This window comes from Salvelinus fontinalis, chromosome 14 (genome assembly GCF_029448725.1).
Source record: "Salvelinus fontinalis isolate EN_2023a chromosome 14, ASM2944872v1, whole genome shotgun sequence".
Lineage (NCBI taxonomy): Eukaryota > Metazoa > Chordata > Actinopteri > Salmoniformes > Salmonidae > Salvelinus > Salvelinus fontinalis.
Window position 1 is genome coordinate 10,091,263 of NC_074678.1, and position 22,202 is coordinate 10,113,464.

The 22,202-nt window shown below is 42.9% G+C and overlaps 1 protein-coding gene across 1 annotated transcript in view; it reads right to left on the reverse strand.

Annotated features, from left to right (window-relative positions):
• Window positions 1–11,853: 11,853 nt before the first annotated feature.
• The window catches only part of kif1aa (kinesin family member 1Aa), a gene marked incomplete in the record, with an annotated part of 191,337 nt that continues 180,988 nt past the window's right edge, over window positions 11,854–22,202 (reverse strand). Inside the window, 4 exon segments of the mRNA XM_055943926.1 lie at window positions 11,854–12,748; window positions 15,760–15,878; window positions 19,161–19,353; window positions 20,824–20,976. Of these exon segments, the coding sequence (XP_055799901.1) occupies window positions 12,706–12,748; window positions 15,760–15,878; window positions 19,161–19,353; window positions 20,824–20,976 (508 nt within the window).

Genomic DNA, 22,202 nt, shown 5'->3' on the forward strand with positions numbered 1-22,202 from the left:
GGGGTGCGCGCAGTTGCAGTGGCTGAAAAACGGGTCGGGGAAAAAAGCTGTTTCCTGTATTGAAGACTTTTCCTTAGTTTCGGGTTTGAAAATGAATATCAGTAAATCTTAATTTCCACTCAATGACTGTGTTTTACAGGAAGTATATGGTATCCCAATTAAAGATAAGGTTACTTATCTTGGAATTGTTATATGCAAGGATGAAAAACAAAGGAGTGACTTAAACTTTAACCCCATTGTTGAGAAAACATAGAAGAAATTGAACCTCTGGTTGCTGAGAGATATTTCTTTATATGGTCGGGTTTTATTGACCAAAGCTGAAGGGTTATCCAGATCGGTTTATGTCACGTTATCACTTGAATTATCCCCTAGAATTGTAAAGGATTTAGATAAGACTCTTTATAATTTGATTTGGAGGAACAAGCCTCACTATATACGGAAATATATTCTCACTAATACGCAGGAACAAGGAGGTATTGACGTTTTAGATTTCAATACTCTAAATAATGCTTTTAAAATAAATTGGATTCTGAAGTATATTAAGAACCAGAACAGTATTTGGAATGCCTTATCCTAAGTATTTATTTGACTGTTGGTGGTTTAGAATTTTTGCTTCGACGTAATATTGATGCTGTTAAAATCCCAGTAAAATTGTCCAAATTCCATAAACAAGCAATTTTAGCTTTGATGTTAATGGCGGCAGTGTAGCCTAGTGGTTAGAGCGTTGGAATAGTAACCTAAAAGGTTGCAAGTTCAAATCGCCGAGCTGACGAGGTAAACATCTGTCGTTCTGCCCCTGAACAGGCAGTTAACCCACTGTTCCTAGGCCGTCATTGAAAATAAGAATTTGTTCTTAACTGACTTGCCTGGTTAAATAAGGGCAAAATAAAGTGTATAACACAATTTTTACCCTCACAGATACTTTATATGGAACAACAAAGATATACGATGAGATCCTCAGACCCCTTATGAGACCATATGCTGACACATGCACATTTGTGGCCTGCTGGAGGTCATTTTGCAGGGCTCTGGCAGTGCACCTCCTTGCACAAAGGCGGAGGTAGCGGTCCTGCTGCTGGGTTGTTGCCCTCCTACGGCCTCCTCCACGTCTCCTGATGTACTGGCCTGTCTCCTGGTAGTGCCTCCATGCTCTGGACACTACGCTGACAGACACAGCAAACCTTTTTGCCACAGCTCGCATTGATGTGCCATCCTGGATGAACTGCACTACCTGAGCCACTTGTGTGGGTTGTAGACTCCGTCTCATGCTACCACTAGAGTGAGAGCACCGCCAGCATTCAAAAGTGACCAAAACATCAGCCAGGAAGCATAGGAACTGAGAAGTGGTCTGTGGTCACCACCTGCAGAATCACTCCTTTTTTGGGGGTGTCTTGCTAATTGCCTATAATTTCCACCTTTTGTCAATTCCATTTGCACAACAGCATGTGAAATTTATTGTCAATCAGTGTTGCTTCCTAATTGGACAGTTTGATTTCACAGAAGTGTGATTGACTTGGAGTTACAATGTGTTGTTTAAGTGTTCCCTTTATTTTTTTGAGCAGTGTAGTAATAAACAGATTATGAATATTGTTTGTGATACTACAATTCCCTCAGCATAATTATTTTGGTCAAATATCTATGGTATATTTAATTCAACTGCTAATAATATTAGGTACATTTCATATTCATAAATGCAAATGGTTTAATTCAAAACCTAACTTTTTTTACTTTATAAATTAATTTAAACAATATGTCACTACTTTAACTAAAATGAAAAACAAAAAGGCATTTTAAAACTTGTTGTATTATTAAGTATTATTAATGAATATTATTTGTTTGTTTAGGATTCCTGACAATGTAAATAGTTTGTATGTATGCTTGTATGCATGTGACTATTCTTCTTTTGTTTGTTGATATTTGTTCATAATTTTTTATTTTTTTTTTAATCGGAAGTTGCTAGCCAGCCAACCAAAATTGGTTCTGTGAAGGTTCCCAGAACACAAAAACGGTTCATTTGTGCTGATAATTACAACGTTTCTATTAGGTTTCAAAAACATATTTGCCTAATATTGCAAAAACATTTCTCTAGGTTGTGGGAACATTGTGTGTTCTGGGGATGTTATCATCCTAATGTTAGATAAAACCCTAACTACAACTTAATGGGAACGTCAGCTAACGTTCTGGGAATGTTCCTGGTTTGCTGGGTGGTTTCTTCAAACCTATATTTCATACTAAATCCTACGTATTCTATCAAATCCTAAACTATAATCTATCAGAATAGAATTTAATAGATCGATAAAAAGAGGCCTATAATCTCCAGCATGCAGGGAACAATATCAACAAAAAAATGGACATGTACTTTAGTCGTGTTTCATAAGTTCCACGTTTCTTTAATATCAATTGACAATGTGTTTAGTGTACACCAACTGTTTATGCTTCACTCCAACACTCAAATAGAGACATTGATTTAACTACTGAACATTTAAGATGTTTTTTTAAACGGGTTACAGCTGTACGGTGTACTGTTTACAGCAATCGTGTTTATTTATATACAATGCAAAAAAAACATGAAGAAAAACAAAATAGAAAAATGCTTTTATGGGTGCAGTTTGACAGAGCTATAGAAACAATACAATCAGTTCTGATTAAATATGGAAGCACACTTCAACAATGGTGGCTCAAACGCTGCTTTGTGAATGCTGTGATGGTGATGATGGAGGGGGTGTGGATGTTTGTTTGCCAGACAGTGAAACAGGATTGACAGACAGACAGTGACCGAGTCCCAAATGGTACCCTATTCCCTATACAGTGCACTAGTTTTGACCAGATCCCATAAGGCCTCTAAGAAAAAAAGTAGTGCACTATTAAGGGAATAAGGTGCCATTTGGGACTAATGACCCAGTCTACATGATGTCCTGGCTACATTCAACGGGCCATATGGACACTTCTCCTCTTAGGTAAGGGTCTATTATGACCTATACAGTGTAGTGCCCTTGATATTGTAAACTGGGAAGGAGGCAACCATAACCTGCTCAATACACACTGCAATCCAATATAATAAAGTATGATATAATCATTTACATTCTACCAGACTGTATATGTGAGATTTCAATGATGCACCACCACCATCCATGACTATTTGGGTTTTCTGATTCAATCAATGGAACTAGACAAACTGTGAGGAAATTAGCCAGACCCAACAGGTGTAGAACCCGTTGGTACAGGGTAGACCTCTGACCCGTTGGTGCAGGGTCGACCTCTGACCCGTTGGTACAGGGTAGACCTCTGACCCGTTGGTACAGGGTAGACCTCTGACCCGTTGGTACAGGGTAGACCTCTGACCCGTTGGTGCAGGGTAGACCTCTGACCCGTTGGTGCAGGGTAGACCTCTGACCCGTTGGTACAGGGTAGACCTCTGACCCGTTGGTGCAGGGTAGACCTCTGATCCGTTGGTGCAGGGTAGACCTCTGATCCGTTGGTGCAGGGTAGACCTCTGATCCGTTGGTGCAGGGTAGACCTCTGACCCGTTGGTGCAGGGTAGACCTCTGACCCGTTGGTACAGGGTAGACCTCTGACCCGTTGGTACAGGGTAGACCTCTGACCCGTTGGTACAGGGTAGACCTCTGACCCGTTGGTACAGGGTAGACCTCTGACCCGTTGGTACAGGGTAGACCGCTGACCCGTTGGTACAGGGTAGACCTCTGACCCGTTGGTACAGGGTAGACATCTGACCCGTTGGTACAGGGTAGACATCTGACCCGTTGGTACAGGGTAGACCTCTGACCCATTGGTACAGAGTAGACCTCTGACCCGTTGGTACAGGGTAGACCTCTGACCCATTGGAACTTCAAAGGAATGATAACAGTTTTAAAATGCACATTTACTGCAAGCAGTTTATACCCTGTAGTTATACAGTAAGATACATTGATATGGATAAAATTACCTTATATCACAACCTAGATTGAATCATTAGTGTGAAATCTAATATCATTCACACACAGAGCCCTTTCAACATGGTACAGTATGTGAAGAGATATGCATGTTGCCAGTGGTGGAAAAAGTACACACCTGTCATACTTGAGTAAAAGTAAAGATACCTTTAAAAGAAAATGACTCAGGTAAAAGTTAGTCACCCAGTAAAATACCACTTGAGTAAAAGTCTAAAAGTATTTAGTTTTAAACGTACTTAAGTATCAAAAATAAATGTAATTGCTAAAATATACTTAAGTATCAAAAGTAAAATTAAATGTATAAATCATTTCAAATTCCTTTATATTAAGCAAACCAGACGGCAAGATTTTCTTGCTTTTTAAATTTACGGATAGCCAGGGGCACTCAGACATCATTTTCAAACGAAGCGTTTGTTTTTAGTGAGTCTGCCAGATCAGAGGCTGTAGGGATGACCAGGGATGTTCTCTGTTTAGTGAGTCTGCCAGATCAGAGGCTGTAGGGATGACCAGGGATGTTCTCTGTTTAGTGAGTCCTCCAGATCAGAGGCAGTAGGGATGACCAGGGATGTTCTCTGTTTAGTGAGTCTGCCAGATCAGAGGCAGTAGGGATGACCAGGGATGTTCTCTGTTTAGTGAGTCTGCCAGATCAGAGGCAGTAGGGATGACCAGGGATGTTCTCTGTTTAGTGAGTCTGCCAGATCAGAGGCAGTAGGGATGACCTGGGATGTTCTCTGTTTAGTGAGTCTGCCAGATCAGAGGCAGTAGGGATGACCTGGGATGTTCTCTGTTTAGTGAGTCCTCCAGATCAGAGGCAGTAGGGATGACCAGGGATGTTCACTGTTTAGTGAGTCTGCCAGATCAGAAGCAGTAGGGATGACCTGGGATGTTCTCTGTTTAGTGAGTCCGCCAGATCAGAGGCAGTAGGGATGACCAGGGATGTTCTCTGTTTAGTGAGTCTGCCAGATCAGAGGCAGTAGGGATGACCAGGGATGTTCTCTGTTTAGTGAGTCTGCCAGATCAGAGGCAGTAGGGATGACCAGGGATGTTCTCTGTTTAGTGAGTCTGCCAGATCAGAGGCTGTAGGGAATGTTTTCTTGATAAGTGCGTGAATTAGAACGTTTTCCTGTTCTGCTAAACATTCAACATGAAACTAGTACTTTTGGGTGTCAGGGAAAACGTATGGAGTAAAAAGTACATTATATTCTTCAGAAATGTAGTGGAGTAAAAGTAGTCAAAAATATAAATAGTAAAGTACAGATACTCCAAAAAACTATTTCACTAGTACTTTAAAGTATTTTTACTTAAGTACTTTACAACACTGCATGCGGGTTACAGTGATATTCAACATACAGTACCAACAACAACAGTAGTGCTGTGTTCCGTTGTATTAAACAGCAGAACCACAGCTGTGTTCCGTTGTATTAAACAGCAGAACCACAGCTGTGTTCCGTTGTATTAAACAGCAGAACCACAGCTGTGTTCCGTTGTATTGAACAGCAGAGCCCCAGCTGTGTTCCGTTGTATTGAACAGCAGAGCCCCAGCTGTGTTCCGTTGTATTGAACAGCAGAGCCCCAGCTGTGTTCCGTTGTATTAAACAGCAGAACCCCAGCTGTGTTCCGTTGTATTGAACAGCAGAACCACAGCTGTGTTCCGTTGTATTGAACAGCAGAGCCCCAGCTGTGTTCCGTTGTATTGAACAGCAGTAGTGCTGTGTTCCGTTGTATTGAACAGCAGAGCCCCAGCTGTGTTCCGTTGTATTGAACAGCAGTAGTGCTGTGTTCCGTTGTATTGAACAGCAGAGCCCCAGCTGTGTTCCGTTGTATTGAACAGCAGAGCCCCAGCTGTGTTCCGTTGTATTGAACAGTAGAGCCCCAGCTGTGTTCCGTTGTATTGAACAGCAGAACCCCAGCTGTGTTCCGTTGTATTGAACAGCAGAACCCCAGCTGTGTTCCGTTGTATTGAACAGCAGAACCACAGCTGTGTTCCGTTGTATTGAACAGCAGAGCCCCAGCTGTGTTCCGTTGTATTGAACAGCAGTAGTGCTGTGTTCCGTTGTATTGAACAGCAGAGCCCCAGCTGTGTTCCGTTGTATTGAAAAGCAGAGCCCCAGCTGTGTTCCGTTGTATTGAACAGCAGAGCCACAGCTGTGTTCCGTTGTATTGAACAGCAGAGCCCCAGCTGTGTTCCGTTGTATTGAACAGCAGAGCCCCAGCTGTGTTCCGTTGTATTGAACAGCAGTAGTGCTGTGTTCCGTTGTATTGAACAGCAGAGCCCCAGCTGTGTTCCGTTGTATTGAACAGCAGTGCCCCAGCTGTGTTCCGTTGTATTGAACAGCAGTGCCCCAGCTGTGTTCCGTTGTATTGAACAGCAGAGCCACAGCTGTGTTCCGTTGTATTGAACAGTAGAGCCCCAGCTGTGTTCCGTTGTATTGAACAGCAGAGCCCCAGCTGTGTTCCGTTGTATTGAACAGCAGAGCCCCAGCTGTGTTCCGTTGTATTGAACAGCAGAGCCCCAGCTGTGTTCCGTTGTATTGAACAGCAGAGCCCCAGCTGTGTTCCGTTGTATTGAACAGCAGAGCCCCAGCTGTGTACCGTTGTATTGAACAGCAGAGCCCCAGCTGTGTTCCGTTGTATTGAACAGCAGAGCCCCAGCTGTGTACCGTTGTATTGAACAGCAGAGCCCCAGCTGTGTTCCGTTGTATTGAACAGCAGAGCCCCAGCTGTGTTCCGTTGTATTGAACAGCAGAACCCCAGTTGTGTTCCGTTGTATTGAACAGCAGAGCCACAGCTGTGTTCCGTTGTATTGAACAGCAGAGCCACAGCTGTGTTCCGTTGTGTTCCGTTGTATTGAACAGCAGAGCCCCAGCTGTGTTCCGTTGTATTGAACAGCAGAGCCCCAGCTGTGTTCCGTTGTATTGAACAGCAGAGCCACAGCTGTGTTCCGTTGTATTGAACAGCAGAGCCCCAGCTGTGTTCCGTTGTATTGAACAGCAGAACCCCAGCTGTGTTCCGTTGTATTGAACAGCAGAGCCACAGCTGTGTTCCGTTGTATTGAACAGCAGAGCCCCAGCTGTGTTCCGTTGTATTGAACAGCAGAGCCACAGCAATACAAGTATATTGTGTGAGACTCAGCACACCTTGGTGTTGGTGTTGCAGTGTGTGTTTAACTGTCCTATTTCCCATTGGCATTACAGTTCTTCCTTCTCTTAATAATATTATGCACCTCAAATGGTACCGTATTCCCCATGTACTGTAGCGCAGTATATAAGGAATTATAAACTAGGTGGTTTGAGACCTGAATTTTGATTGGCCGAAAGCCATGGTATATCAGACCGTGTACCACAGTCATGACAAAACATTTAGTTTTACTGCCCTAATTACGACGGTAACCCGTTTCTAATAGCAATAAGGCTCCTCAGAGGTTTGTGACATATGGCTAATATAGCATGGCTAAGGGGCTGTATCCAGGCACTCCGTGTTGTATCGTGCTTAAGAACAGCCCTTAGCCGTGGTATATTGGCCATATACCACACCTCCTTGGGCCTTATTGCTTAACAATATAAGGAATAGGGGGCCCTTTGAGACATAACCTATAAGTGCTATGTCATTTCCTGCTCGTACTGAGCATGCTCTGTAGGTTGGCTGGCCTCAGGCATGCTCCTTATCAAAAGCTACAGGTAGCAGTGTATCAATCAATCAATTTGGTCTCTGTCACTACATCAATGGCTGGAAAGCGATGGATGTTAAATGAGCCCATTAAACACCATCTCCCTAGGTATGCTATACTTCCTGAGACTTACATAAAGAAGGACAAGAACAACCCTGCATGCCATGAAGGAAGTGGCTACTGGGCATACTAACAGCCGTCCTGTACTCTTCCAACTGTGAGTAGTAGCTACTGGGCATACTAACAGCCGTCCTGTACTCTTCCAACTGTGAGTAGTAGCTACTGGGCATACTGAGAGCCGTCCTGTTCTCTTCCAACTGTGAGTAGTGGCTACTGGGCATACTGAGAGCCGTCCTGTTCTCTTCCAACTGTGAGTAGTGGCTACTGGGCATACTAACAGCCGTCCTGTACTCTTCCAACTGTGAGTAGTAGCTACTGGGCATACTGAGAGCCGTCCTGTTCTCTTCCAACTGTGAGTAGTGGCTACTGGGCATACTAACAGCCGTCCTGTACTCTTCCAACTGTGAGTAGTAGCTACTGGGCATACTGAGAGCCGTCCTGTTCTCTTCCAACTGTGAGTAGTAGCTACTGGGCATACGGACAGCCGTCCTGTTCTCTTCCAACTGTGAGTAGTGGCTACTGGGCATACTGAGAGCCGTCCTGTTCTCTTCCAACTGTGAGTAGTGGCTACTGGGCATACAGAGAGCCGTCCTGTTCTCTTCCAACTGTGAGTAGTGGCTACTGGGCATACCGAGAGCCGTCCTGTTCTCTTCCAACTGTGATTAGTAGCTACTGGGCATACTGACAGCCGTCCTGTTCTCTTCCAACTGTGAGTAGTGGCTACTGGGCATACTGAGAGCCGTCCTGTTCTCTTCCAACTGTGATTAGTAGCTACTGGGCATACTGACAGCCGTCCTGTTCTCTTCCAACTGTGAGTGCAACATATAGCAGGGTAATAGCATAGTAAATACACAATACAACTGATGACCAACTTGTAAAAAAAAACACAAAAGGCTCCTCAGTCATCATTCTGCTTCCCTGTTGCCTGGACTGGACCCACTACGATGACTAATGTATGCTCGATACAAAACAAACAGCCCGTACATTTACAATTCGTCACGATTCATTCACATACGGTAGCTGCAATAGTGATGTATACATCCACAGGTACACAATAAGTGCTGTTGAATGGAGGAAACAAAATGGCACTAAAGACTAAAATATTCAGCTTCACGTGAGATGAACTAAAAAGAAGCGATTGAGGAGGATGTGAGCGCCATATCATTTGCTGTTTTCAATCTGGTTATTATACAGAAAATGTCTACAATGAAATATCAGTAATGTATTTCTATAGAAATGGATAATCTTATACTATCACTCGATAATATGTTTATATAAAATGGCGTACGGTATATGACAATTCATATTCACCGTCTTTAAATGCATTTGGCTCATATCAATCTCCGACAATTATTTTGTTGTTTTTTTGGCTCTGTACTCCAGCACTTTGGATGTGAAATGATACAATGACTATGAGGTTAAAAGTGCAGGACTGTCAGCTTTAAATTTTGAGGGTATTATCATCCATATCAGGTGAAATGTTTAGAAATTACAACACCTTTTTTTTGTTCATAGCCCCTCTGTTTTAGGGGAACAAAAGTATCGGGACAAATTCACTTTATAATTTCAAATCCAGGAAGTGCTGAAGTAAAGAGCTAAATCAACAACAGAAAGAAAATGGTCGCTGTATCGATACTTTTGCAGCTCGCTGTATATTAACCTACTGTGTACATAAATAGATTATGGTTAGCTAGACAAAACAGCCACAGGATGATGACAGAGTCCCAAACCAGCACCCTACTCCCTATGTAGTGCACTACTTTCAACAAGGGCCCATAGGACTCTGGTCAAAAGTAGTGCACTACCCGGGGAATATTGAATCACTTGGGACGTGATGAAGTAGATCCAAAGCAACTGGTGACTGCAGATATACTGTTTGAAAAGAGAGGCACTGCATCATAATGTACAAATCCTTGTTCAGACACCTCGTTTCTTGTCTTATGTGCTACAAACAGCTTGTTTTCATATTCCTTATTCTATTCACAATGTAAGGGATCGGGATCGATATGTCCATGCACCCCATCTGTTTCCCATCTTGGCTTGGAAGTATAATTAATTAATTTCCATCACATTCACAATCTCTCGAACTTTCTAAAATATTGTAGCATGAGTGAAATCGGATTGTAATTAGCTCAGGTACAACACTTCAAAATCTATCTATGTGATGTTGATGGTTTAATTCAAGTAACATATAGCTGCTATACTATAGCACATAGAAGATGGTCCTGTATCAATCAATTTGTTTTTTTTGACCACAGTAAGAAGGGGTAAGGGTTAAAGGTCATAGGTCATGTTATCAAAACATTAGTGGAACTCATAATAAAAAGTGCTGCGTGCAGAAGTTGCACTGTAACTACTTTAGAAATATACATATATTTGTAAATAAATACACGCATAAATAAATAATCATATTGTTAAATATTTAAATATATCACATATTAATACAAATAAAATTCGTTAGACTTTAGAGATGAATCAAGGTTAAATTTGGGAGGATTTTTATAAAATGTTATTTTACATAGCTACTGTAGGGACCTTTATAGCTATCATAGATAACTTCATAGTTACCGTAGATGTCTTCAGAGTTACTGTAGATACCTTCATAGTTACTGTAGATACCTTCATAGTTACTGTAAATACCTTCAGAGCTACTGTAGATACCTTCATAGTTACTGTAGATACCTTCATAGTTACTGTAGATACCTTCATAGTTACTGTAGATACCTTCATAGTTACTGTAAATACCTTCAGAGCTACTGTAGATACCTTCATAGTTACTGTAGATACCTTCAGAGCTACTGTAGATATCTTCATAGTTACTGTAGATACCTTCATAGTTACTGTAGATACCTTCATAGTTACTGTAGATACCTTCATAGTTACTGTAGATACCTTCATAGTTACTGTAGATACCTTCAGAGCTACTGTAGATATCTTCATAGTTACTGTAGATACCTCCATAGTTACTGTAGATACCTTCATAGCTACTGTAGATACCTTCATAGCTACTGTAGATGCCTTCATAGTTACTGTAGATACCTTCATAGTTACTGTAGATACCTTCATAGTTACTGTAGATACCTTCATAGTTACTGTAGATACCTTCATAGTTACTGTAAATACCTTCAGAGCTACTGTAGATACCTCCATAGATACTGTAGATACCTTCATATATACTGTAGATACCTTCAGAGCTACTGTAGATACCTTCATAGTTACTGTAGATACCTTCATAGTTACTGTAAATACCTTCAGAGCTACGGTAGATACCTTCATAGTTACTGTAAATACCTTCAGAGCTACTTTGGGAATTAGCTAAACCATCATCTGGTTTTATCAGAACTCCAGCGTGAACATTTGATCAATGCCAACCCTTCTCTGTAGGTGCATCCTCCCATGGCACCCTATTCCCTTTGTAGCGCACTACTATTGACGAGGGCCCATAGGGTCGTGATCAAAAGTAGTGCACTATATAGGGGATAGGGTGCCACGTGGGATGTCCTGTTCAACAGAGCTGAGCTGGTATGGAAAGAGAATAGGGACAGAAAGAGTTACTCTGTCCTGCCCAACAGAGCTGAGCTGGTATGGAAAGAGAATAGGGACAGAAAGAGTAACTCTGTCCTGCCCAACAGAGCTGAGCTGGTATGGAAAGAGAATAGGGACAGAAAGAGTAACTCTGTCCTGCCCAACAGAGCTGAGCTGGTATGGAAAGAGAATAGGGACAGAAAGAGTAACTCTGTTCTGCCCAACAGAGCTGAGCTGGTATGGAAAGAAAGAGAAAAATAAACAGAAGAGTTACATTAAACGTAACAATTGTAATTTTTTTCAGCCTTATATTTTAGCAGAACTGACAAAACCCTAGTTTGGTGAAAATGTGTTTACTATGAATACTAACCTGTTTTTTATAATATATATTTTTTTTTTACATTGTATGAGTAACAATAAAAGCAGCAATATAACCAAGACCACGTATCTGGAGTCAGCAGTAATGTTATTTCCATGGTAAGACTTCCATCTCAGTTGTGTCCCCTTAATAAGGTAAGCCGAGGTGCAGTAATGTAGCGATGTGAACAAAAGCAACCCCACTGTAAGACAGCGTCGTTTCAGACAGAGCCATTTACTGTCAACACTCCTGATTTTTATTTTATTTATTCTTTTCCTCGAGGAAATAAACGTGTGTTGTTTAATAAGCTCAACGTTTTGCTGATGACATAGCCATACAGAGTACATCACAATGTCTATAAAATAAGGAACTGGTAACTAACTACCCGTTACTCCGTTCCACCAGCTCCGAAAGGTAAGGACGAGGTTCGTGAAGCATCCCAAATGGCACCCTATTCCCTATATAGTGCACTACTTTTGACCCAAATGGAACCCTATTCCCTATATAGTGCACTAGTTTTGACCCAAATGGCACCTTATTCCCTATATAGTGCACTACTATAGACCCAAATGGAACCCTATTCCCTATATAGTGCACTAGTTTTGACCCAAATGGAACCCTATTCCCTATATAGTGCACTACTTTTGACCCAAATGGCACCCTATTCCCTACATAGTGCACTAGTTTTGACCAGAGCCCTATGGGTTATTCATACAGTAGCTATGACCAGCCCTTATGGGGTCCTGGTCAAACGTAGCACACTATATAGGGAATAGGGTGCCATTTGGGACACAATCCTTGGAGAGGGGTTAACCAGATGATAAAGCCCACACAGACAGACAAGCAGTACAGGCCTGACAGACACACAACGATGATGGAGGCCTCAGATACACAGGTGGTCAGCTTGTGATAAAGTGAGCGTGTGCAGAAGGAAGAAGAGCGGGTTACTAGTGTAGGATGGACAGGGGGGGGGTGTGGGATAAGCACAGGAGTCATCTGGGATTTATATACAGGTTAGTCTCTTTGCGTTCAAATGTTTTCTATATTCTTTATAAGACGTTGTTGTTGGTGTTCGATTGTTTGTTTCACATCCTCATCTGTCCAGCTCTCCTTCTGGAGAGTTTTGATCTGGTGGAGACAAAAAGGGGAGGAGAGAATATATTGTATATGGATTCAAAATACCAACCATTCGGATTTTTCTTCATATTTACTGCATCGCAACATACTGAATAATAACATACAGTAGATAAAACGTTGCGTAACCCCGGTTCTCTGATAATATGAGAGAGATATATCACATGTGAGGGGTTCGCCAAGAACCGTCTACTCTTGGAAGTACCAATCAAAAAAATGTATGTTGGAGACAGACAGGTAGAGTGGCGAATGAGGTGAGACCCTCACTTCCATTAAAAGGAGCCACCTTCCCCACCCTCTGGTTATTCTCGCTTCTCTTCCTCAAGCTCTTGTAAGCGTGGGGAATGCGGTGATACATCTCACTCATATTATCAGAGAACCCGGGGTTACGCAAGTTCTCTTTCAAATACTCTTGTTAAGATGTATCATGTAGGGATATGGCCAACTCCCTGATCGCAAGACATATGCTTTTCCGAAGCCAGAGAATTCCCCAACATAGCAACCCTCAGAGGTCCCGAAACGAAGGGAATACGCACGAAGAAGGTGCAAAGACAACAACCTCCCCACCAGGAAAATCCTCATGACTAAGTGAGGGAGAGCCCAGTACAAAACTCCAGTCTCAGCATCATGAGACATGAGGTCATATCCTGTGTAGTAGAGAATCATTCCTCAGATAAATACAATGGTTTTATCATTTTTGTCTTTGTACTCCCTGACGAAGGCCGTGTAGCCGAAACGCGTCTGAGTTTTTTTTAAACTTCGTTTTTCCATTGAACATGCATAATATAAATAAAGGCATTTAAATGAATGATATGAAGAGTGCCTTGGTCCTCCTTTCCTTTTTTTTGATCCCCCATGAATCATCAGGATACAGTCAAAAAGAGAAAGTCCCACTCGAGGGTGGTAGCCCAATGAGCGAAGAGTATGACACCTTTGCACACACTGAACAACAACACTGGATGTCCTTCTAGAGGAAAAGCGTCAGGGTAAAAAAGCCATAGTCTTCGAGGTGCGTCAATAGGAAAAAAGTCGACCCGCGATAAAAATGAGGTTAGGTAATTAACCTGAAAAACACTGGTCGAGCACAGTCCACCGATACGCTAGGGACGCCAAGGGTAGTAGTAAAAGTGAAAGAAGGTGGAATATGACGTCTGTGCGCTTTTCAGAGGCTAAAATCGAGGAGGTCCACTTTCTTCTTTGTCTGTTAAAACTGGATAAGCTCAGCCAAATGGGCTCTTTCTTGCTCATGGTATGACCACAGCCTTGGATGGCACTACGGGAGGCCTGTAATCAGGTCTGTAATCATACAGATCTCCTGCCAATCTCCTCCCAAGCATCTGGGTCTAGGGTGTCTGAGTCCAGCTGCTTCCTCCACTCCTCCAGTAACTCAACCTTGAAAACCAACAATAAAGAGGTCACGTTGACGGTTTTAATGAGGCCTGTCCAGGGAGTGAAGCGCTGGTAGCAAGGAACTAAGGGGCTGAGGGGCTGAGCCAGTGACGGCTCCACCGTGGAAAGGTTGCCAAACCCAGATTCCTCCATATTGTGCATGTCCAGGCTCGGGATACTCTTAGCAAGAATCCTGTGGGTAATGGGTTTATCCCGAGAGCTCGTAGCTTCCCTTAGGCAAGTTGGTACTGCGGCGAGCAGGTCCTTTATCGGGGCTGTGTGGGCTGGAGTCTCTTCCTGTCGTACAGGTCCCTTGACGGGTCTTGAGCCCCTACAGAAGATGATCATTCGATGTTGAGGCTGGCCGTGGCTTACAGGTATGATGGAGCCCAAACTTCACTGGAAGAGGGGCAGCGCCAATGCTCTAAGGGCCGTCAGGTCTGCGGGCCTGAGAGGGTGGAAAAACACAGTGCAGGAGTTGGGGAATGACGACCATCTCAAGGATTTCCGTGAGATTGATCCCATCGTCATCCTCGCCATCAGCCTAACTCACCTTCACCACTCAGACATTGAGGGAAGGGAGTGGAGGCTAGTGGGGGGTTATCTAGCTTGCAACTACCTCGTGGTGAAGGTATGCCGTGGCTAGCTCAGTGCTGTGAAGGCAGAGAGGGTTGGTTTAGCTAACAAAATGGGTGAACGTATTTTAACTACACTTAAAAAGGGAGCTAGCAAAGCTACCATCTTGCAGGTAGGTTATACTAGTGAGGTTAGCTTGCCTTTCAGCAAGCTAGCCAACTTAGCCTTGCAGCGTGGGCTAACCGAGTCTCAATAGCTAGCAGCAATGCTAGCTACCAACGGAAACGGAGAAGTAGAAAAAAGGGAATTTCTACTCGAAAGGTAACAGGTATCCAGTCGATATGAGGAGAGCTAGGTCCCGTGTGGCTCAGTGGGTAGAGCATGGCGCTTGCAACGCCAGGGTTGTGGGTTCAATTCCCACGGGGGGACCAGGGTTCAATTCCCACAGGGGGACCAGGGTGAATATGTATGAACTTTCCAAATTGTAAGTCGCTCTGGATTAGAGCGTCTGCTAAATGACTTAAATGTAATGTAAATGTAAGCTAGAGTAGTGACACTCTTTGGGTGAGGAAGAGAAGGGAGAGTGGCTTCCTTTTATGGAAGTGAGGGTCTCACCTCATTCGTCACTCTACCTGTCTGTCTCTAACAGATGTTTTTGATTGGTACACATGTAATACATTGAAACATGTATTTGAAAGAAAACTCCTGTATAGTTATAATTCAAATGGGATATAAAGTTTACAATTACATTTTAGTTATTTAGCAGACACTCTTTTCCAGTGTAACTATAGTCATAAAAAATAAAAATAAACACCTACGATCACTATCATTGTAATTAAAATGTTCTTAAAAATAGTCGCTATAAGAAAAAAGCAATGTTAGTAAAAATGGAGGTGGTGGATGAGGTGAGTTTCCCTCGTACTATGTAAAGCACTGCGAGTACATTAGTTGGTAGAAATGTGCTATACAAATTCAATTCATTATTTTTATTATTTATTAAGGGAAAAACAAAAAAAACCTTAGTGTATCATCCATGTTACCTGATGGATCCAGCCAGGAGAGGGTTAAAAGCATAGAGCCAGTCGTGCATCTCCTTGTCATTGCTGGCTTGGAGCAGTATACCGCGGTGCTCTGTACACACAGCAAACGTGTTTGGGGTCTGTTGGGGAAACACGGAGAGGTACAGTAATGTTAAAACCAGCTAGCTGCCCAGAGCAAGCTTACTTTTGAGGGTAGGTAGGAAGAGAGAGGAGTAAAAACATGACATCCTCTGTGAGTCTTTTCAAATGCAGTACATATAAACTCAAGCAAAAAAAGAAACGTCCTCTCACTGTCAAATGCGTTTATTTTCAGCAAACTTAATTAACATGTGTAAATATTTGTATGAACATAACAAGATTCAACAACTGAGACATAAACTGAACAAGTTCCACAGACATGAAATGGAATAATGTGTCCCTGAACAAAGGGTGGGTCAAAATCAAAAGTAACAGTCAGTATCTGGTGTGGCCACCAGCTGCATTAAGTACTGCAGTGCATCTCCTCCTCATGGACTGCACCAGATTTGCCAGTTCTTGCTGTGAGATGGTACCCCACTCTTCCACCAAGGCACCTGCAAGTTCTCTGACATTTCAGGGGGGAATGGCCCTAGCCCTCACCCTCCGATCCAACAGGTCCCATACGTGCTCATTGGAATTGAGATCCGGGCTCTTCGCTGGCCATGGCAGAACACTGACATTCCTGTCTTGCTGGAAATTACTCACAGAACGAGCACTATGGCTGGTGGCATTGTCATGCTGGAGGGTCGTGTCAGGATGAGCCTGCAGGAAGGGTATCACATGAGGGAGGAGGATGTCTTCCCTGTAACGCACAGCGTTGAGATTGCCTGCAATGACAACAAGCTCAGTTCGATGATGCTGTGACACACCGCCTCAGACCATGACGGACCCTCCACCTCCAAATCGTTCCCGCTCCAGAATACAGGTCTTGGTGTAACGCTCATTCCTTCAACGATAAATGTGAATCCGACCATCACCCCTGGTGAGACAAAACCGAAGACCACTTTTTGCAAGTCCTGTCTGGTCCAGCGACGATGGGTTTGTGCCCATCGTTGTTGCCGGTGATGTCTGGTGAGGACCTGCCTTACAACAGGCCTACAAGCCCTCAGTCCAGCCTCTCTCAGCCTGGTCAGTCTGAGCACTGATGGAGGGATTGTGCGATCCTGGTGTAACTCGGGCAGTTGTTGTTGCCATCCTGTACCTGTCCTGCAGGTGTGATGTTCGGATGTACCGATCCTGTGCAGGTGTTGTTACCCGTGGTCTTCCACTGCGAGGACGATCAGCTGTCTGTCCTGTCTCCCTGTAGCGCTGTCTTAGGCATCTCACAGTACGGACATTGCAATTTATTGCCTTGGCCACATCTGCAGTCCTCATGCCTCCTTGCAGCATGCCTAAGGCACGTTCACGCAGATGAGCAGGGACCCTGAGCATCTTTCTTTTGGTGTTTTTCAAAGTAAGTAGAAAGTCCTCTTTAGTGTCCTAAGTTTTCATAAATGTGACCTTAATTGCCTACCGTCTGTAAGCTGTTAGTGTCTTAACGAGCGTTCCACAGGTGCATGTTCATTAATTGTTCATTGAACAAAGCATGAGAAACAGTGTTTAAACCCTTTTGCAATGCAGATCTGTGAAGTTATTTGGATTTTTACGAATTATCTTTGAAAGACAGGGTCCTGAAAAAGGGACGTTTCTTTTAATTTGCTGAGTTTAGTTGCGGCCAAATATATTGGCAATGTAATTGTAAAAAAAAAAAGAAATTGTCCTCCACAGATTGCAGAACCAATTTTATTTTTGTAAATTTAATTTGACCATTTTAATTTAAAATGACTGGAGCTAGTACTTGGTTGCACAGCCTTTTTGCCAAGATAACTGCAGGTAAGTGTTTCTTGTGCCATCAATGAGCTTCCTATACCTTTCTACTGGCAATTTGCCCCACTTTTCAGCAGTAAATTGCACCAACTATTCAATGTTTAAGGGGTGCTCTCAACCAACTGCTGTTTTCAGCTCTTGCCATAGATTACGGATGTGATTCATATTTGAACTCTTCGTTGGCCAATCAGTCCAGCCAATCCAGAACAGTCCAGCCAATCCAGAACATTCCAGCCAATCCAGAACATTCCAGCCAATCCAGAACATTCCAGCCTTTCTTCTTTTACCATTCCAGGGTGCTTTGTTTTTTTTTTGTTTTTTTGTGTGTTTAGGTTTGTTGTCCTGCTGGAAAATTCAAACTTAAAAAAAACACACCGTTTCTGGACACTGGGTTGAACATTGGATTCCAAAACACCTTAATAATCTACTGGTTTCATGATGTCTTGCACACGTTCAAGATCCCCAGAGCCTAAATCCTTGGGGAAATGTTTTGTGGACTAATGAAACAAAAATAAGAGAGCTTTGACAATACAGATCAGCGCTGTGTTTACAGACAACCAAATGAAGCATTCAATGAAAAGAACACCCTACCTAGACTCAAACATGGCTTTGCTGCCTCAGGTACTGAGGGCCTTTTGAAATGCGCAAGTGGTCACAAAATCTGCAGATGATCAGGTGTTTTGGAGTCCAATGTTTAAACCAGTATCCAAAAACGAAGTCTTCATTGGGTCTTCCATCAGGAAAACAACTCCAAACACACATAAGGTAACACAGAGAAATGGTTCAAGAAGAGATGCTGGACTGTTCTGGATTGGCCAGTTAAGAGTCCATCCTTGAATCACATCAAAAACGTGAGATCTGAAAACAGCAGTTGATGGAGGGCGCTCCTCAAAACATTGTGTTGTAAAAGGTGTCAGGTTAGGGTGTGTAAAGGTGTCAGGTAAAGGTGTGTAAAGGTGTCAGGTAAAGGTGTGTAATGGTGTCAGGTTAGGGTGTGTAAAGGTGTCAGGTTAGGGTGTGTAAAGGTGTGTAAAGGTGTCAGGTATTGGTGTGTAAAGGTGTCAGGTAAAGGTGTGTAAAGGTGTCAGGTCAAGGTTTGTAAAAGGTGTCAGGTTAGGGTGTGTAAAAGTGTCAGGTAAAGGTGTGTAATGGTGTCAGGTTAGGGTGTGTAAAGGTGTCAGGTATTGGTGTGTAAAGGTGTCAGGTAAAGGTGTGTAAAGGTGTCAGGTTAGGGTGTGTAAAGGTGTCAGGTAAAGGTGTGTAAAGGTGTCAGGTTAGGGTGTGTAAAGGTGTCAGGTAAAGGTGTGTAAAGGTGTCAGGTTAGGGTGTGTAAAGGTGTGTAAAGGTGTCAGGTAAAGGTTTGTAAAGGTGCCGGGTTAAGATGTGTAAAGGTGTCAAGTAAAGGTGTGTGAAGGTGTCAGCTAAAGGTATCAGGTAAAGATGTGTAAAGGTGCCAGATAAAGGTGCCAGGTCAAGGTGTCAGGTAAAGATGTATCGACAGGTAAAAGGATACCAACCTTGAGCATGGCCTGCTGGTCCTCGCTGTACTTGACATGGGCAGAGGAGAGGTTGAGGATGGCTCTCTCCACGCTGTCTCTCTCTGTATTGTAGATATAGACGTACGGACGTCTCACCACCACATAACGCTTCACCCAGCCGTTGGTATTAGGCTCCAGGAAATGCAGGTAGCCCTTCTTTGACACAATGGGGCTGGTGGAAAGATCAAGATTGTTACTACACTTGTTCACTTTTCACACTACCATGCCGACCCAAACCAGCTTTTGTCATGACGTTGCCCTCTTTGGGTACATAAAGCACCATCCCCCGTAAATTCGTAAATTCCTGGAGGAGATTATGTTCTCATGGCCACAGTATAGAGAGAAACTTCCCTTTGGAGTTTAACTAAATCAGAGGACCGCCCATGAGCACAGTTATGGTCTGGCGTCCTGGGACAGGCCCTTTTCTGCTCTTCCGAATAAGACCCCCACCCGGGTTTTCTATCACCAGACCAGCTTACCTCGATAACGAGAGGGCCAAGGTTTGAGAGAAGACCGAGCTTACCTCACGAGAGATGGCTAAAAGTTGCAGACCAGCTTACCACGAGAGGGCCAAGGTTTGAGTAGAGACCATAAACTTAAGGTTTGTGTAGATGGCTGAATCTTTTAACCATACCACGTGGTTAAATTCTTAGACTATCGATACTGACAGAATAAGAACAAGTCTTTGATATTAATTACTAGTCTGCAGCTAGGAATTCGGTATCATTGAACGCGAAGACCGACAACCGCTGAAACACCTATTCTATAACGACATGAATGAATGTCACTCTGAACTATACATTCTAACCACGACAGAGAGGGAGAGAGGGTGGACAGACTCTCCAACAGAAACAAACTTTTCAACAGAGATCCCGACGACACACTGAGCGTAAATATATATATTGATTGCAATTGTTCCCGAATGAGTGAGCGTTCATGTGCAAAGGATTAGCGTTTCAATTGTTATAATTATCACTCTGTCTAACAAGCCGCCATAAAGGTTTAGCACACTAGGGCACATCCCCCTATCAATTCTTTGTAAACATATCTATTTTGTTTGTTTGTGTGATGCATTTCTGTGAATTACTTAGTTAGTTAGTACATAAATGACTTTTAGGACAATTTAAGTATGGATGACTCATAGTGAAGACTGGGTTCGTGCAGATAACGAACAATTTATGACGTTTGGAATGAGACTAACGTGAGGTGAATAATAATTAATTAAAAGACTAAATGATCAGATATTAAAATATCTGAAAGTTATATTAGGAAAATTATAACATTGTAATCTGAATATTTTCCTTGGTGCCCAGACTTCCTAGTTAATTACAGTTACATGATTAAGTAGTTTAATCACGTAATAATAATTACAGAGAATTTTTGATAAAGATAAGTCTTCAGTTTTAATGATGCCAAAGACACGACACTTTGCTGGCTCTGAAATTTTATTTTACACATTGTCATTTTCAAGATGTGAGCAGCAACTATGGTGGATAGGTAACAAGGCCAGCTCAATAGAGCTTGACACATTTTGCCTCAGTAGTGTGAAAAGCACTTTGATGAGGTCAATTCCAACCAAGTCTACTAAGCCATAAATCAATCAATCAACCAATCAATCAATACATCTCTGAAGCCTCCTCACCTGACCCGGATCTCCTGGATGTCTGGTACAAAGCGGCGCACCCTGGGTTTAACCTCCGGGGCGGCAACCCCACCAGAGGACTTCTTGACCTCTCCATCTCGCTGTGAGCAGTCAGGGTTGGGGCTGGCACATCGGGAGCGAAGCTTGGTGGCTCTGGTTGGAGAGACGGAGGAAGAAAAGTTTTCCATGTGGGGATAGACCATAGAGATAGTTAGAGAACCCATCTTAGATATAACCCGTTTTAGCCTGGATATTGGCATTGAGCGATTCCACCTGTTTTGGTATGGATATTGGCATTGAGCGATTCCACCTGTTTAGCATGGATATTAGCATTGAGCGATTCCACCCGTTTTTGCCTGGATATTAGCATTGAGCGATTCCACCTGTTTTAGCATGGATATTAGCATTGAGCGATTCCACCCGTTTTAGCATGGATATTAGCATTGAGCCATTCCACCTGTTTTAGCATGGATATTAGCATTGAGCGATTCCACCCGTTTTAGCCTGGATATTAGCATTGAGCGATTCCACCTGTTTTAGCATGGATTTTAGCATTGAGCCATTCCACCCGTTTTAGCATGGATATTAGCATTGAGCGATTCCACCCGTTTTAGCATGGATATTAGCATTGAGCGATTCCACCCGTTTTAGCATGGATATTAGCATTGAGCCATTCCACCTGTTTTAGCATGGATATTAGCATTGAGCGATTCCACCCATTTTAGCCTGGATATTGTCATTGAGCCATTCCACCCGTTTTAGCATGGATATTATCATTGAGCCATTCCACCCGTTTTAAGTAGTCAACTGGGTGGGGATTCATATGGGGTTGGGAATAATCAGCCAATGATCAGAGCATTGCCTTCTTTTAAATTAGGTGCAGTAGTTTGTAAATGTCTTTAAGGTTTTTCACCGCCATCTAGTGGCCATAATACATTAATGGCACATAGGATTTGGTTCAGGACTCCAGCACTGCAGGTGTCAAGAAATCACCAATATTAGCTTTACACTTTTTTCAAACACAAAATAACAAGAAAATGTACTACTTTAAAATGGAGATGGCCTCAATGGCGGAGCATCGCATTAGTGCAAACCAAAACTGTTCTCAGGGCAGGTCTGCCAGTTTTGACTAGCAGAAGTCACTTTCGTAGCAGGTTATTAAGAGAACTAACGCAGCAGGTTAGGAGAACTAACTCAGCAGGTTAGGAGAACTAACGCAGCAGGTTAGGAGAATTAACGCAGCAGGTTAGGAGAACTAACTCAGCAGGTTAAGAGAACTAACTCAGCAAGTTAGGAGAACTAACGCAGCAAGTTAGGAGAACTAACTCAGCAGGTTAGGAGAACTAACTCAGCAGGTTAGGAGAACTAACTCAGCAGGT